Source organism: Tinamus guttatus, unplaced genomic scaffold (genome assembly GCF_059628265.1).
Source record: "Tinamus guttatus ecotype Peru unplaced genomic scaffold, ASM5962826v1 Tinamus_guttatus_pri_ptg000446l, whole genome shotgun sequence".
NCBI lineage: Eukaryota > Metazoa > Chordata > Aves > Tinamiformes > Tinamidae > Tinamus > Tinamus guttatus.
Genome location: NW_028288980.1, coordinates 725,404 through 742,077, shown reverse-complemented (window position 1 = coordinate 742,077; position 16,674 = coordinate 725,404). Strand labels below are relative to the sequence as shown.

At 45.7% G+C, this 16,674-nt stretch overlaps 1 protein-coding gene across 1 annotated transcript; it reads left to right on the top strand.

Moving 5' to 3' along the window:
- Nucleotides 1–2,358: 2,358 nt before the first annotated feature.
- TBC1D2 (TBC1 domain family member 2) lies at nt 2,359–16,186 on the top strand. Its single transcript, XM_010226183.2, has 13 exons — nt 2,359–2,832; nt 3,483–3,615; nt 4,502–4,643; nt 5,551–5,687; nt 6,335–6,522; nt 7,604–7,990; nt 8,833–8,943; nt 10,584–10,771; nt 11,003–11,473; nt 12,326–12,446; nt 14,235–14,420; nt 15,070–15,191; nt 15,955–16,186. The coding sequence occupies exons 1-13, from the start codon at nt 2,422–2,424 to the stop codon at nt 16,154–16,156; spliced, it is 2,799 nt and encodes a 932-aa protein (XP_010224485.2). The 5' UTR covers nt 2,359–2,421; the 3' UTR covers nt 16,157–16,186.
- Nucleotides 16,187–16,674: the final 488 nt, after the last annotated feature.

The window sequence follows — 16,674 nt, the reverse complement described above, 5'->3', positions numbered from 1 at the left end:
GCACCGCCACGGGCTTTGCCAGGGCTCCGGCGGCAGAGGGGTGCTCGCTCCGTCCATCCCTCCCTCCCCGGCGCGGCCCCCTGCTGTGCAGCTGGAGCAGGTACCTCTACCCCGGGGCTCGCTCTCTCCAGCCAGGCACCACAGCTGCCCCCGACCACCTTGTCCCACCCGCAGTGGAGGTTGTGGATTCCCTCTTGTCCTCCCTCCGGTTAGGTGGCCATGGGCTCCCAGTGTACTCCCCAGTCAGAGATCTGTGGGTCCCCAATTCCCTCCCCCCAAAAAAAGCCAGAGGATGTAGGTCCCTCAACCCTCCTCACCAAAAACCAGAGGATATGGGTCCCCCAAACTCTCCCTGCTAAAAGCCAGAGACTATGGGTCCCCGTGTACCTCTTTTTCTCCCCTCTCCCCAGTCAGAGATTCTGGGTCCCCCATATTCCACCCTAACAGCCTGAGAATGCCCCCCCCCAGTCCCTCCTGACACTGTGTGTCCTCCATTCTCCAGCCTGGCAGCGTGTTCCCCCCCACACTGCCCTCCCTGGCACTAGGCCCCCCTGCCACGCTGAGTGGACAGTGGTGCCAGTGTCCCCGGTGCTGTTCGGTGCCAGGCTCCAGCGCCCTGTGGGGCATTGCTGGGCTGGGAGGCTCCTCCGCAGCGCCAGGCTTGGGGACAGTGCCAGCCATGCTCATCTTCCGTTTTTGCTGTTAGACCTGCGTCAGTGCTGATTTGGGCTAAAAACGCCCCTTTTTAAACTGTACCCTAATAGCAGGCGGATATAGGCAAGCCTGAGGCAGAAGTCCCTATTTGTGCTGCTGTTGGGTTTGTTTCCAAGGCTTTGGTCACTGTCACTGCCTGCGTCTTGACTCTGCTGCTCTGAAGGAGGTGAGGTAATTGAAGGAGGTCTCTACAGTAAGTCGCAATGCACATCAGGTGCTGTGACTAGAAAGCTGGTACTTGAAGCCAAATGGTTCTTTGATTGTCATGCTGGTGGGTGGTGGATGCTTGCTGGAGTCTATGGGCAAAGAAGTCAGAAGGTTTTTATGCTTATATTGCTATTAAAGCCCCAGGGTGGGTTGAGGATGGGTGGATTTCAGAAGAATAGATTAAAGGCATTTCAGTATCTTTCAAAAAAAGGGAGCATTATCTATAGTTCTCTAGAAGCTAAAAGAGGAACAAGTGGAAGCAGCAGTAAAAGTTAATGAGGTTTAACGTGCACAAGGAAATATAAGTGTTCTTTCAGTCATGAGGATAGGTTATTGCTAAAAGTGGAGCTTGGGCAGTGTGTCTGTAATCTTATCTGTGTTCTGCATTTACCTGTTGTCTTAACATAGCTTATTCAGTGGTTTTGTGGCTGCAGTTTGGTTCTTGCCGACTTACTATTCGAACAATTTATTTGCTTATGTTAGTATCAGAACTGATGGTTCTGATAATCATTTTGTTTACTGGGATTTAAACTATACTTAAAAAAAATCATTTTGAGGTGTCTGTCTGAATGCTAGGTTTTTTGTTTGTTTGTTTGTTTGTTTTCTTTTTATAAGGGCCACCGGTTTCGCTGGTGGCAGCTTTGTGGGCAATATCACTCCTGCCACATGTTTAAGCACAGGGTCTCTATCCTTGGATATGCTCAAAACCAATTGAATGTGGCCCAGAGGAGCCTGATCTAGTTTTGAAATTTACCCTTCCCTGAGTGGTGTATCCACCACTATATCTCCCTTTTCTGTGACTTTCTTATGCATTATGTATGTTACAAAGGGATGGGTGGATCCATCCAGCAAGGGAGGCTTGCTGGATGGATCCCTATCAGATAACAGCCATACTTTCCAACAGCATTCTTAAACTGACACAAATGGTTTATTAGGATGCTGCATTAGGCTTGATTTTCTCTGGAATACATCATTTAAAATACAGCTGCGCTGTGGGGAAATGTCAGGATATTTGCATCTTAAATTTTCTGACCTGTGTGTATGTCGCCCACAGAGCTTGAGAGCTTGTTGCTTTGCCATGTTTCTTGCAGCTCTTTACTCTGTTGCCTGGCTTCATATGTCCCCATTTTGGCTATTTATTTGCTATGCCCACAGACCATGTCAATTTTTCACCTGGAAGGATGTGATACTGCTTCTTGGCTGCTACTCCAAGCTGATTTAGGAATGGAAAAGGAAGAAAAGAGATGCATAGGTGCCATCTGAGCTCAGGAAAGGATGGAGTGATGACAAAATCAATTATATTGTCTGGGTGGTTTGAAAGCTAGGAAATGTGTTCTTTTTTTTTTTTTTTTTCCTAAAGCAAGCCTGAGCTTATTCCTCATTTTTTATCTGCTGCAGGTTCTGTAATAATGATGGTATAGTTGGAATCTTCTATTACTCATTTGCCTAGTGAGTTTCCTGCTTCATTTCTGTTTTGCATATAAATACTTCCTGAAAGAGATGAATAAAGGACCAGAAAGTGTATCATGTTCCCTTGATGGAATTCCAGACAAATTCGTGGAGTCAAATCCCGACAGTAACACGAGCAATGAAGCCTCAGCAAAAGAAAAAGACATGCTGCCCTCTCCTGAAGAACTGGAAAGTATGCAGCTGAAACCCAGTAGAGACAAACTCAGGAAAAAACTCTGCGGCTATTTAAACAAACTGGGCATCAAGGGGCCTATCAAGACTTGGAAGTCCCGCTGGTTCTATTACGATGAAAACAAATGTCACTTACTGTACTACAGAACGGCACAGGATGTCAACCCTTTGGGGACTATCGATATCTCCAGCGCCAGCCTTGACTGCAAGTTAGAAAACGGGGAAGGGATTTTTGAGATCAGAACACCAAACAGAGCTTTTACTTTGAAGGTAAAGGGCAATATCTTCTTTTGAAAGCTGTTATGAAACAGTCCCAGTTAGGATAGACAAGTCTGTGTTAAGATAACACTGCCTGAGTTTCATTTTAGTGCCAGTCTAGACTTTTACCTTTTGGTCCTGAATTGCTTGCACTGCTTCTGCAAGACTGGTACTCCATTTGCTGTGAAAAGGGTTTTGTTTTTATTTGGCACAGTGGGATTAAAGGTGAATAAAATCAGTCAGGAGTCCTGCAATCCACACACATCTTTCTGAGTAGAACTGCATTTCCCTTTATCAAATGGTTGCTCCAGCAGGAACCCTTGCAGTGTATTTGTTTCTTTGAAAGTAACTGTTAAGGGAGCTCCATGAGTGATTCTCAACTAAAGTAATCTTGCTGTTTTCTCTTAGCCTTTGAGCATAGTAAACCACAAAAGTGTTGAAATGAGATCAGTTGCCTGCTGAGGTCCTGTGACTGAGACCATACTGAGGATCTACTCCTCTCTCCCAAATTAGGGTTAGGATCAGAAGGTGCAGCATAGGCATGACACAGCTAAACCTTTATTAACTGCTGACTCAGGCCTCACAGTGATGATCAGACCCTCAGGATGTGCCTCGTGCTGATAAGATCCTCCTTCCCCCCTTCCTGTTTTGTGTTGTATTAGGCAATCAGCAAGCAAGCAATGATGTATTGGCTGCAGCAGCTACAAATGAGACGCTGGGAATTTTGCAATGCTCAGACCAGATTTCCTGTGGGCAGCTCCCAGTTTGTGAATGAACCGCTGCTTGGCAGAACAAGTAGGTGTCACCTACGTTCGCCTTTCTTTTGCTTTCAGCCCTTAATCGTGAATGGTGTCCCTTGGCAGTAAGTGAGCAGGGGTTTTTACATGCAAGGGCCAGTCATCAGTGCATGGACTGATACATGGAATTTCTGGGCTTATTATGGGTGAGGGGGAACAGACTTTCTACTGCTCCATATCTGATCAGCAGATGCACTCGGGATGATGCCTGGGATGCTCAGGTATCTTTCCATGGGTTCCCTTTTGATTTTCAACATGTGACAAATCTGCATATCTTCTTGCCAGGTCTGCTAAGCTTACAGCAAACAAGTTATTTGTGGGAATGGGTGGATGAGGATGTATGTGGCTAGAAATGTGAGCACACATGGTGTGGTTGAGTGCATGGTACAAACAGGGCATCCACTTAGATGCAGGTTTTGTTTTTTAAAAAAAGCCTCCTTCACCCCCTCAAAAATGTAGCTGCTTTAAAAAGTTCTGATTATCTTGACACTTTATTGTAGTGGGCAATAATATGTCAATAAAATGTGTTACTGTCTACACATTACTAATATTAGATATTGCTTGGGAGGGTGGGCAGGAGCAGTAACAGCTCTCTTCCTTATTCCTTTGAAAGTTGAAGGTTGAAGTTTGGAGTTAGTTATTGTAGTATGCAAATAGTTGTGGTGACTTGACTGTCCCAGGAGAGATGCATGTGCTTATGCATAGAGCTTTATTTGATCTAATGATAAGAAAACCTGATTTTCTATCATTCTTCCAATGGCCTATGTACACTGAACTTTGACTTCTAAGAAAAATGTGGTTTCTAAGTCATATGAATGAGTCTCAGTCCAATGGAAGATTGTCCTGCTCACTTTCTTTTGTGTTCTGGTTCATTTTTTATGTAGATGTCATTGACAGTGAAGACTTTCTGCCTCCAGTCAAAACACCAACAGAAGCAGTGGGTTTAAAGGCAGCTTCTTTGCCTGCACCCCAAACATCCACTGCTTTGCAGAACATATCCCTTAAGCACCCCTGGACAGAGATACAGTAAGTACACAGGGCAAACTGCAGTGTAGCTGATATTATAGCCTGTCTCTTTGTGCCTTCTGTCCCCATGTTTCAATACATTTCATGTTGTTTAGTGCTCTTAACAACGGTCATAACAGCGGAACTAGAGCTTGGTTAAGCTCATAGCAGCAGGACTAAAGCTATGACCCTGTTACTGTGTAACTTGTTAGCTTAAGTTGAGCTTCAAGCAACCGAATAGTCTCACTGCCTCCAGTGGCACCCTGTGTGCACTTGAAATGAGTGACACAGTTCAGGCTACAAGTTAAAGACTGTCACACTTTCAGATGCACAAAGACAACCCCATTTAGTATCTCATAACTCTATTCTGTCTAATTGTTTAATAACTGTAAGCTTATAAGTGGTCACAGATATCTGCCAAATATTTTTGGAGGAGTTTTTGTCGTTTTTCTCCTCTTACACTGCCACTGATAAGACTTTGAGATGATGCTGAGAGGAAGAAATGTCCTGCATGGTCTGAAGAGGATCACAGCCAATTCCACTCAGATCTGCTGGTTTTATGTGCCATTAGTTTCCCTGTGGTCAGAAATGGCTACTCTTCTGCTGCAGAGTCCCCCAGTAACAACGGAAAAGGAGAGCAATATCTAAACGCCATCCTTGTTTACAGTTAGGAAGTAGCTGACAACAAGCCCTTTCCAGAAATCACAACAAGAGGCTTGTTTCCTTTTAGCCAATAGACAACACTAGAGGGAAAGGGAAAAATTTGTTACAGAAATAGGCACAGTCACAACATACAGATAGTCCAGGTCCACTGAGCACAGACCCGTGGCAAAGCAGAAAGTTCAGTGAGGCACTGAACAGCCTGAAGTTGCTGGCTGAAGTGATTGTGACTTCTGTTCACTAGGTTGTCTTTGATTTCTTGTTTCAGAAACACTGTCTACAATATCTGTGGCTCCAAGCAGCTGTGGGGGAACAATGGGAATGTCTTTAATTTTGATGAATTCCAGGAGCATCCTGAGAACCTGGATGAGGAACAAGAGGCAGAAATGGAGGCAGGGTGTGCAGGTGCCTATTACTGTTCTGTGTGAGGTATTAGGAGAATAAACCCTTGTAGTGGGGTGCTGGGCCTAGCAGAAAAGAAAGGGAGCAGGTAGCAAGCCCTCTTGGGACATAGAAACCCCTATCATATTTTCTCAGGTCCCTTCCTGTGTCATTTATGCAGGAATGACACTTTTGACTCTACTTCAGGCTGGATCTGTTGTATCTCCTAGCTCTGGGACCTATACCTGAGGGAAAAGTAGCAGCATGGTCCCTGTCCATACTGATATTTCTTTGAAACAGAAGTTAAATTGAGGCACAATTGCATCCTCTTTAACCCTGTCTTACCAGGCAAACAGTGGAGCTGCTGGTGAGCCTTTGCTCTCCACTAGTGCTAATTTGTACTTGCTGCAAGACAGATAGGTGGGGTGCAGTTTAGGTAGGCAGGGGCCATAGAAGACCATAACTTTGTTTATTTTGGGAGTACCTGTGTCTATTGTCTACTGTCTGTGCACTGGTCCTATGAATCCCATCAGGTCAGTTTTGTTTGTCTTGTGTGCCAGCTTTCTAGCCTAGGTTGTTGTGAATCCTGCCACAGCAAGACAGAGGAGTCCATAGTAGCAGCCCCGTTTTTTGATGTAAATCGCCTTATTTATTTTTTTTATTTTCTTCAGCAAAGGAGGGGGCTCTGGAGGACGTGAGGATAGAACCCAGACTGAACTGGGCTAGGAAGGCCAAGTGGAGGAACAGTGCTTCCCCAGGCTTGGCTGAAGAGCCGCACCGGGAGAGGAGCCCAGTGGATAAAGTCAGTGTCCTACAGCAACAGATGCTGACACTCACGGAAGAAGTCAAGTCACAGAAGGTGAGTGTGGCCTAGGAATCTGCTGCTTCTAAAGACAGTCTTGCTCACAGAGGCTCCCTAGATTTTGTTATTAGGTTAAGAAGTGTGTAGCTCACAGCCACAGGGGTGAGGGAAAGGGCAGTTGAAGCTGCTGTGTTACTCCATTGCACGTGAAGCTATCTGTCCAACACAAGGGAAAACAGCAGCTGTTGCTAGGAATGACCTGCAGTAGATAGGCTGGAAAGGGGAGGAAGAGCAAATCCAAGGACGTTCTGCAAGTTTTGTGCTGGTGCAGCTCTATTTCTGGGAGTGTGGCTGAGGTACAGTGCTGACTGTTGCAGTGGTGCTGTCAGAAATGCCTTTTTGAGTTATTCAGGTTGCAGCAAATTGTGTTTCCGAGCAGTGTGCCACCATTAAGAGATAATTTGACTACAGAAATCCCACACGTTGCCTTAAGTGTTGTCTCTCATACATGTTGCTATTCTCTGGCTGCATGTAGCAATAGAAGGCTCCCCAATAGTGATGTTGGTTTCTCTTGCAGCAGAAGGAACAGGAGAGCCAGATTGCTGTGGTGGGTAATCAATTACATCCTGATTTTGCTCCCTTAAGTGGCTGAGATTAATAAGCAGCATGGTGCTACTGCAAGTTTTTGAGTTTTTGTGTGGGAAGGAGTGAGGAAAGATTCTGAAAGACACAGCAGTTTCTATCTGGTAGCGCAGATAGATGCAGACTTCATTATTCCCCTCCTTCCTATTCTGCCCGACTGCTGATCACATCTCCAGATTTTCTTATCTCTCCTGAGCCTCACAGGAGAGCTGGTTTTAGAAAGCCAGGAGTCAAGCGGTGTGAGCAGAAGCTTCTTCTTAGCAATCCACCTAAAGTTAACTCACGTGTTGCCTACTGCAAGGACCTCTCAGAGTTAGCTCTGGCAGCAGAGCTTCTCTAGGAGGTAAGTACAACAATTCAGTTTTTCTTCTGAATGGAGTCAGTGTCTAGATCCTGAGGATCTTCAGCTGTTTTCTTTCGCTTAGTATCAGTGGAATCTGTGTTGCCAGTGCCTCATGTGCCACTATGATGTGATGACTTCTCGTTCCCTTCGCAGGAGCTGGTTAAGCTTCTCCACAAAGCTCTGGAGGCAGCCCAACAGGAGAAGCGAGTATCCAGCATGTACCTTACTGCAGCAGAGGATAAGGACAGGCTGGAGCTGGTGCGCCACAAAGTGAGACAAATTGCAGATCTAACCAGTCGACTGGATGCTCTTGAGAAAGAAAAGATGGAGCTGGAGCAGACACTAACCCTGAAAGACAGCCATATCCAGGAACTCAAAGATCATGTGCAGCTTCTGATGGAAAAGAACCATGCGAAACAGCAAGTCATCATGGCCTTGACAGAGCACATGGCCCGAGAGCTCTCTGATCCCCTGCAGGAAACCAACACTATCACTGTAGAAACGTTGTATAAACAGCAGGAGGAGATTGAGCACTTGAAGGTGTGTGGCACACATCACTCAGCTCCCATTTCTGTACTCCCTGGTTCAGTGAGTGGATATTCCTTCTGGGAAGCGTGGGACATATCTCTGCTAGTTGTTCCATGTGTCTCCAAAGCAGAGGCAGCTTGGATTGCTGGCCTGATACCTATGGGATGCTCAAAAGCATCTACATCTGTCTCAGCGTAAGCCAAGTGTCTGTTTTGTTTGCTTGAATTTTTTCAAGCAATTTTCAAATTGCTTGAAATGAGACTTGGTCTCATCACTCAGTGCCTGCCTCTTTGTTCACTCCTGTTTTTTGCTTCACAGCTGCAGTATCACTTGCTGCCTTATCTGGCTGTGCTCGTGTTTTTCCTACTTGTAAACAGTTTTCCAAAACATCATGTTTCTTTCAAATGCAGCCTGTTATGGTGTCAGAGTAGGCACAGTTATAATAGACAACCAGCATGAGGTGGAGAATTGCCAGAGGAGCCCCTTACCATGTCATAGGAGAGTCTTGTTTACTGCTAGCTATGGCTGTCTTAGAAAATTGAACAAAACATAAATATTTTTCATTTTATTTATGTGCTTCTGTAGCTTCATATATCTATATAAACTCTGTGTTTTCTAAGTGTATACCTATGGGATGCGTGAAACACATTCCACATATATGCTTTAGATGTGCCACATCTATATAGTGATTTCCTTCGTATTTGTCCTGGAGACGTGTATTCTCTGCTGAGATATATTTTTGTCCGTAATGCACTCCGTGCCTGACATCCTTCTTGTTATATAAAAACTAAACTGAGAGGGAATTCCAAGCCCCTGAAGAACTCCTCCTATTTCACTATTTTGCTTTGTGACAGGATGATATTGATGCATACAAAACACAGAATCAGTTTCTGAACTCGGAGATCCACCAGGTTACTCGACTCTGGACAGGTGTTGCTGAGAATGAGAAAGCACTTCTGATGAAGGTGAGTAACTCTTTCCACTTGGAAAAATCTATGTGTTTCTGATTTAATGCTGTCCAAACAGGCATTGAAAATGACCTTGATCTGAAACACATCAGGAAGAAGCTTTCTTCACAAGATTACTTTTCAGTATGTCCGTTTCTCTGCTCCCAAATTAGATATGATCATTTTAATTCTTAAGTAAAAATAAAGTTTCTGCAAAGCACGTTCTTAGGTATGGTGAAGCATGCCCTCCTGGATTTCAGCTGTGGGTTTGGATAAAAGTAAAATAGCAATACGATGCTTAGGAAATCCTAAAGGCTTCCTAGAAGTTGCCAGATTGATTTAAGAGCTGGCTCCATCTAATCCACATTTTTCTACTAGGCCTGGCACTGAAGGGTAGCAGCACTCACAGGCACCTAGTTCACAGTTCAAACATTTTGTTACGCTCTAGTGTTACTTCCAACTTTGTGTGTGTGGATAACCTGGCTACCCTTAGACTTGTCTAACTCTTGCTGGCAGATGTGCTGTGTTCTTGTCCTGAAGCACTTTCCTAGGTTGCTGGTGCATGCTGGCATTTGTTCTGTGGGTTTTCCCTGAGCTGTCCCAAGGTTTCAGACGATATCTCTACTGTTCTGGATTCTGGACCAGGGCATATAGCTGCTTCTGAAATAGTGTTGCAGTTCTTGTGTATCTTTGCTTCCTACTATCCTGCTCTGATTCCATGGCTGCTGTAACCTTTAGAAGGGAAGTAATTAGATCAACATGCTTCAGTGTGAGGCCGAGTGCTGACCAAAGTGCTCATGCTACAGGATCCCATGATCCTTTTTATTTCCTGCAGCCTAATACTTTCTGTGGTTTCTCTTTTGTTTTTGTTTTGAACTGTTGCTTCACACCGAGCAGGGGTCTTCATTGTGCTTCCTGTGAGACACTGGGTGAGTCCTATCACTTGGGTGGCTGCAGTGCCTCAGTTGTGATTGGGATTTTCAATCTTTCCCACTGCTTCTTTGGTTTGTGTATCCCAAGAGTATGGTAGTGTGTGCACAGGGACATTACGTGGCTCACTGGGGCCTCCTGCACTAAGAAATGTTGTACACGAAGGCCATACGATTGGTGTTTAGGGGCATGTGTCTTGTGTTGTCTCTGGTACTACTGTGTGTCCTGGAAATGGCATGATCCCAGTTCAGTGCCAGCAACAGTGTATTTTGACATGGTGGAGCTCAGTATGGGGTAGAGAACTTGTGTGAGGAGAAGGGGGAAAACCTGCAGAGAACTCAGCTGGAATGAGCGCTGTTTGTTTGTGCTGTTTGAGATATGGTCACTCGCTATTGTAATAACTATTGTGTGTGATGCTGTAGTAGCTTTCCCATGCCATAAGCAGCTTCTTTTGCATGCTAACTACTACAGCTTGTGTTTGCTCAATGAACAGGGTGGTTCATCTGTGGTTGTGGTTCCTCTAAGTGAATAAAACTGTTAATGTGCTTTCGTGTACCTTGCTGGTCAGGGGTGGTCACTTTTGGGGATCTGGGGTCAGCATCCTTAGTACCAGCGGTACTGTCCTGAACAGTATGCTGGATGCTGTGAACTGGTGCAGGAGTTCAGTAGGACACAGAAGCAATACAGGTATCAGTGAGACAGCTCAGTCCCTCTTGTTTCCTCATCAGTGTGCCTGCCTGCAAGCCCAAAATTGTAAGATGGAGAGCAAATACCTGATGGTTTTGCGGAAGCTGCAAGAGGCTGTGCCTCTTCTGCCCAGCTCCCATGCTGAGTTGGTGAGGAATCTCATCCAGGAAGCACTCCAGTGGGATGTGAAGGAAGAAGCAGAGGAAGGTCTTAACCTGAATCCTGTAAGGTAATCGGGGACATGAGCTTATTTGCAACCATTTGTCCCAAAGGCTTGGGGGCAGTGGGCGGGTTCTCACCAGTGACTGCTGGAGAAGCAAAGGAGCAGTACCTGAGCTGTGGGGTGGGCGACAGGAGTACAGAGGGAGGCTCCAGCTGGCCTGGCCCCAAGCACTGAGTGATCCCGGATGCGGAATCAAGAGCTGTCTTTTGAATTAACCTCTACCTTGTATCCCTCTAGTGAGTATGATGAGTATGGATTTATGACTGTGCCTGAATACGAAGTTGAGGACTGGAAACTTCTGGCCAAAATCCAAGCCTTAGAGATAAAGTCTAACAACCTGCGAAGCCAGGAGGTAGTGGAGAAGCCTCTCCGTGACAGGTGGAATAGTGTTGGAGAGCTGAGCCCCTCTGCAGAGCTGAAGAGCCTGATCCGAAGCGGCATTCCTGTAGAACACCGGCAGCGGGTTTGGGGGTGGATTGTCAGCCGACACTGCAGTCACCCCCCTGACCACTACCAGCGGTTGTTAAGGCAGAGTGAGAGCACCGAACATCCTGCGTGCCGGCAGATTGAGCTCGACCTGCCCCGCACACTCACCAACAACAAACACTTTTCTTCTCCTACCTCCCCGCTCATCCCCAAACTCCGCAGGGTGCTGCTGGCTTTCTCCTGGCACAATCCTGCTATTGGATACTGCCAGGGACTGAACAGGTAAGGAGTGAGGTAGACATATACTCTGGGATTGATTGAATTACAATGTAGGCTCCTGTATCTCTAAAGATCTGCACTTTCTCTGGGTGCTTTCTTTCAGACTTCCGCATTTGGTGTTTTTGTCTTTTTCACTCAAAGTTGTTGGTGGGGTCAGGCAAGCAATAGGATGCACTTACTCAGCATTCCCACAGTTAAAAGATAGAATGAGAAAGGTGAGGCAGTCCTGAAACAATAACCTGAAGCTTGGGGCAAATTTCACAGGTTTAATGCGCTCAGGAGAAGAATGTCCTGATGATTCATTCTGCTCAGAAGACTTGGAGAAAATGCTGAAAGGTGCTAGAGGTGGGGTGTTCGAGGATATGACATATTAGGAGAGGCTGAGGATACTGGGCTTGTTCTGGAGAAGAAAAGGCTTGAGGGGTCTAGTTTCAGCCAGTTAGAGCTAAAGAAGGCAAGAATTGTAGAAGGATGAATGGGAAGAAGGTGACCCATGTCACGTAAAATACTCCTCCTGTAATGAAATTGCAAAAGGCAGCACACTTTGCTAACTACAGCATATTTGTGGGCTATGTGTCAGATAGATAATCTGTTTTGTTGCAGTGTTCTGCATTTGATGCTTATTGATTGATGACAGATGTTAATGGCACAGGAAAGAAAATTACAGTCCCTAGGTATCTTCAGAAACTTGCAGAACAGATCATCTGCCTCTCTGAGCAGCTGTCCTGCCAAACATGATATTTTGGATGCTTTTGGAGCTAGAGATTTGCCAAGAGGAATTTTGGATTCTTTTGTTCCTGTGGCTCATGTCTCCTCCTGCAGTGTCACTGGCTCATGATGTCTCATTTATCACAGATTGGCAGCTATTGCTCTCCTGGTACTTGAAGATGAGGAAAGTGCATTTTGGTGCCTGGTCCACATTGTGGAGAACCTAATGCCTGCAGACTACTACAGTAACACTCTGATAACATCACAGGTAAGCCAGGCACCCCCATATCTGCTTGGGCTTTGATGCAGTGATTTACACTAAAGATTTAGAAGCACACAGTCAGCTTGCAGTGTGTCTGATTTCTCACAGGTCAGATGAACTCACCTTGCAGTCCCTCTCATTATCAAAATGTGGAGGTTTCTTAGAGAACACAGTCATTGTGCACAGAGCAGCAGTGAAACTGATCCACACCACTAGGATACTGGGCACCAGTACTGAATTGCCACTTGAGGGTCAGGTTAGTCTGAAGGAAGGTACAAATTAATTGCATAGTTATAAACTGTGAGGAGAGCCCAGTAAATGTGAAGCAACAAACTGATGTGTACAGTGTAGAACTGAGTATGAACCTGGTAGTCTTCAGGCTAGTCTTCAGGCTTGTCTTTAGAAACTGCACCTCAACTCTTGAGTGTCATGGACAGATAGAAGAAAATACTGAAACTTTTGTCTTTGTTGTTCTTGCCTCAGTTCATGATAAAATGCAGTGTTACTCTGGCTTTGGGGTTGCCCCAGATCACAAAGCCATCTGAGTAGGAAAACTCGGCTTCCTGGTTCTGACTCACTCTAATAGTTTTCAAGGGGTGTAATGTTGTATCAGATATTCCATGTACTGTCAAGTCAAGATAAATTCCTATACTTCAGTGGAACTGTAATTGTGTACTATACTACCAACAACCATCAGTGCCCGGTCTGCTGCACCTGCCCCTAACTTTAGCATTATTACTTTTTATAGAGAAAAGTATTACAATTCTGGGCTCAAAATAAATGACTGAGCCACTGTATTGACTGATGTTTACTGGGACATCGATGTGATGGTGCACAGGCCAACTCACTAAGACCTAGGAGGCAGCCAAATCACTGTGCATATAGCAAAATGTGTATGATGCAGTGATGTGGAGCAGGTAGTGTTAGCAGTGGGATTTAGAAAGCGATGATGAATGCTTAGCGCGTAGTGGTGGTCAAAGAGAAAATGGAAAATGCTTTGTGGGTTTGGCTTGCTCAAGTCAAAGTACTGAGCTGGCTGAGAAAATTAAGGTTTGGTTCTCCCAGGTTTTAAAGAGCAAAACCAGCATGTCCTCTGGCTTGGAAAGCAGTGGCACAGCTATAAAGGCTGTCAGAGCTGGAGCAGTAGAGTTGCACACTGTAGGGAAAAGGCAGTAACCCTAGTCTTGCTTTACTTCTCCTCATAAAACCACAGTCTCCTGGAGAGAAAGCCTGTATTAACTTGAGTCAATGACCCAGTCAAAGATCCTCCCTTACCTTGGCCAATGCATCCAGAGGTAAAGCGCAGGCAGTGCCCAACACCCAAAGAGAAGCTAGTGAGAAGATAAACACCTGCTTGCCAAGTCACAGAAGGATCCTAGATCCTGATCTAGATAGGTTTTTAGTCCCTGTCATTCATATGGATACTGCTGACATTACAAACAAATCTCAATAAGGCTGATGTGGGGAGATGTGGAGCATTTTCGGTCTTGCCTTTGAGCTCATTAAGGTATATGATTAATTCTCTGGGTGAGAGGAACACATCTCTGCATGTATGTAGACCCTATTTTAGTGCCACACTCTTGCATTCCTGTAGTGTACCTGTGCAGCGCTCAGTTCTTTAGAGCTGTTGGGAGACAAGGCATCCTCTGGCCTTCTTAGAGTCTGTTTAGGGAGAAGGCAACACCAGTCAGTACTGCAATGTGAGTGGGCTACTCTTCCATTGCACTGCTCCTTTCCTCCAACCAAGACTGCACTTGCCAGGTTCTTCCTTGTTTTCTTCTTTGTCAACTTTAGGTAGATCAGAGAGTCTTCAAAGACTTCCTGTCAGAGAAGTTGCCTCGCCTCACAGCTCATTTTGAACAGTACCGGATTGATGTCTCCCTCATCACTTTCAATTGGTTTCTGGTGGCCTTCGTGGACAGCTTGGTCAGCGACATCCTCCTGCGAGTGTGGGATGCCTTCTTGTATGAGGGAACTAAGGTGCAAACCTAAGTCTAGACCTTTCTCAAACCATCTGCATCACCCCCATGACATGACACCAGCATGATGGTCAGGCACACGAGTCCAAGAGATGTGGCACTGAGCCTCTTGTTCTGCCCCTTTCAGTGGGGTGCCTCAATACCCCACATACAGTCCTCCCTGTTGAGTGTGTCCTTGCTGCCTGCAGGCAAACATAGTCGCTGACCGTATGCACACTGCCTGGCACCACTTAGTATGGAACTGCTCTGTGACAGACCGTGATGTCCCCTGCTCTGCAACCCACATGCACCTCAATGTGAAAGATTCAGGGAACATAAGATGGGCAGGCAGTTAGCATTACCCAAAATGTTTGTATTTTACTGCTTCCGTGCATACAGAGAGCTGGAGGAACCTTGTGCAAAATCCCTTTGTGGTCATTTGGGGCCATCTGCTATACTCCAGGGTTACAGAACAGCTTTCTGAAGGTCATTCCCTTGGAATCAACTCCCTAGTTTTTTAGGCATGCCCTCAAGCAGCTATAGATCGTGGGAGGGGCCCTACATCCAGCTTGTGCTGCAGTGGTTTCCTCCCACCTCTGTTCTACACCAAGAGGGCCCAGTCTCTCCACTGCCACATACTCCGCTTACTCAAATGCCTCTCAATCCTCCAGGTGATTTTCCGCTATGCTCTTGCGATTTTCAAATACAATGAGGAAGAAATCTTGAGGATTCATGACAATGTGGAGATCTACCAGTACCTTCGTTTTTTCACAAGGATGATTGTGGATGGCAGGTAGGACAGTGGCTTGTAAATAGATTCCTACCCCTAGATTAATTTTGCCTGTGTGTTATGTCAGCCTAATGAGAACTGTAACCAGACCTTCAACAGAAGGCAACAACATGCCTCCTCTTGACTTTCCCTTCATGCTGTTACTTCAAGCCTGTTTGGCATTGTCGAAGGCAAGTTGCAGCAGAGCAGGTCACAGGGTCTAGGCCTCCTTCCTTTATGCAATAACTGCAGCTTGTACTGCTGTTTCTCGGGCTTCTCTCAGCTTTAGCTCTGGGGAAATGCAGGACCACAGCACTCGCAGGCTTTAATGTCAACATGCACTTGAGAGAAAAGTTTCTTTTGCCAGAGGAGCTGTAAATAGGGAATCTTCCTTACCACAATGTATCAGAATTGGCTTCCAATCTTCCGTCTCCTGTCAGACTGGTGATCTCTGCACAGTGATGTACCTGTTGTTAGGAGATGGGGTGGTGGGGCTGTTGTAAATGCTGCTTGGGACAATGTTTAGTATAAGAAGGAATTGCCTGTGGTTCACTTGGACCACAGCTGCTTGGTGAGTCTTGAATTTAGAAAGCTTACATCTGAGATGATGGTATGCAGCATCCTGTGGTAGGGAATAGCAAGCTTCACTGGAGCAGGATGGTGTGGGAAAACGCATTCCCATAAAACATGTGGGTATCTGGTACCATCTCTGACAGTAAATGGATTAACTCTGGCAGTAAATGGATTCAGTATACCTTTTGTTTGTTTGTTTGTTTTCCCATCTTAGGAAACTGATGAACATTGCCTTCAATGACTTAAATCCCTTCCCCATGAAACTGCTGAGGAACCGTCGGACAATGCACAGGGAAGAGATGGAGACAGAGCTGTGTGAGCTGGAACAGATCAAGGCAGCCTATGTAAAAGAGAGAGCAGAGCAGGGACCTCAAGATGTGAAAGAAGTTGTCAGTGAAGAGGAAGAAGAAATATAGCAAAATTCCTCATCGCTCCTCTCCCACCTCGCAGAAGGTCATCAGGAGCAGCCCTCTGTGAGGGAAGCAGCAGATGGAGGGAGGTGATCACAGGAGGAGTTCACTGGCCCCTGAAGGGAAGGTGGTAGAGACCTAGGGACCTAGCCAGGCTTGTAATGGATGGGAAGGTTTCAGAGGGATTTAATCCTCTTTCACACCTCCCCCACCAAGTGCACTTTGACCTGTGCAGTCCATAACTCCGGGTGAAGACCCATAGGAAGTGTTAATTGTGGTAGTGTGTCAGAAGTGCACATGATGCAAATGACTCACAGTGCAGGTCTTTTCCACTTTCTCTGATGGAGAGTTGAAATAGAACTTTTTGCACAAGTAAAATCACTAAAACCTGAACCAAGAGCACTCACTCACTAGTGCCTAAAGCTTCTGAACTGGTTAGGGGGAGAACATGTTATCTGAGCGCACGCTGACCTCTTTGGCTAGACTTCCAGGACAGTGTGTGTGTAACACTGTAGTAGGTGTCT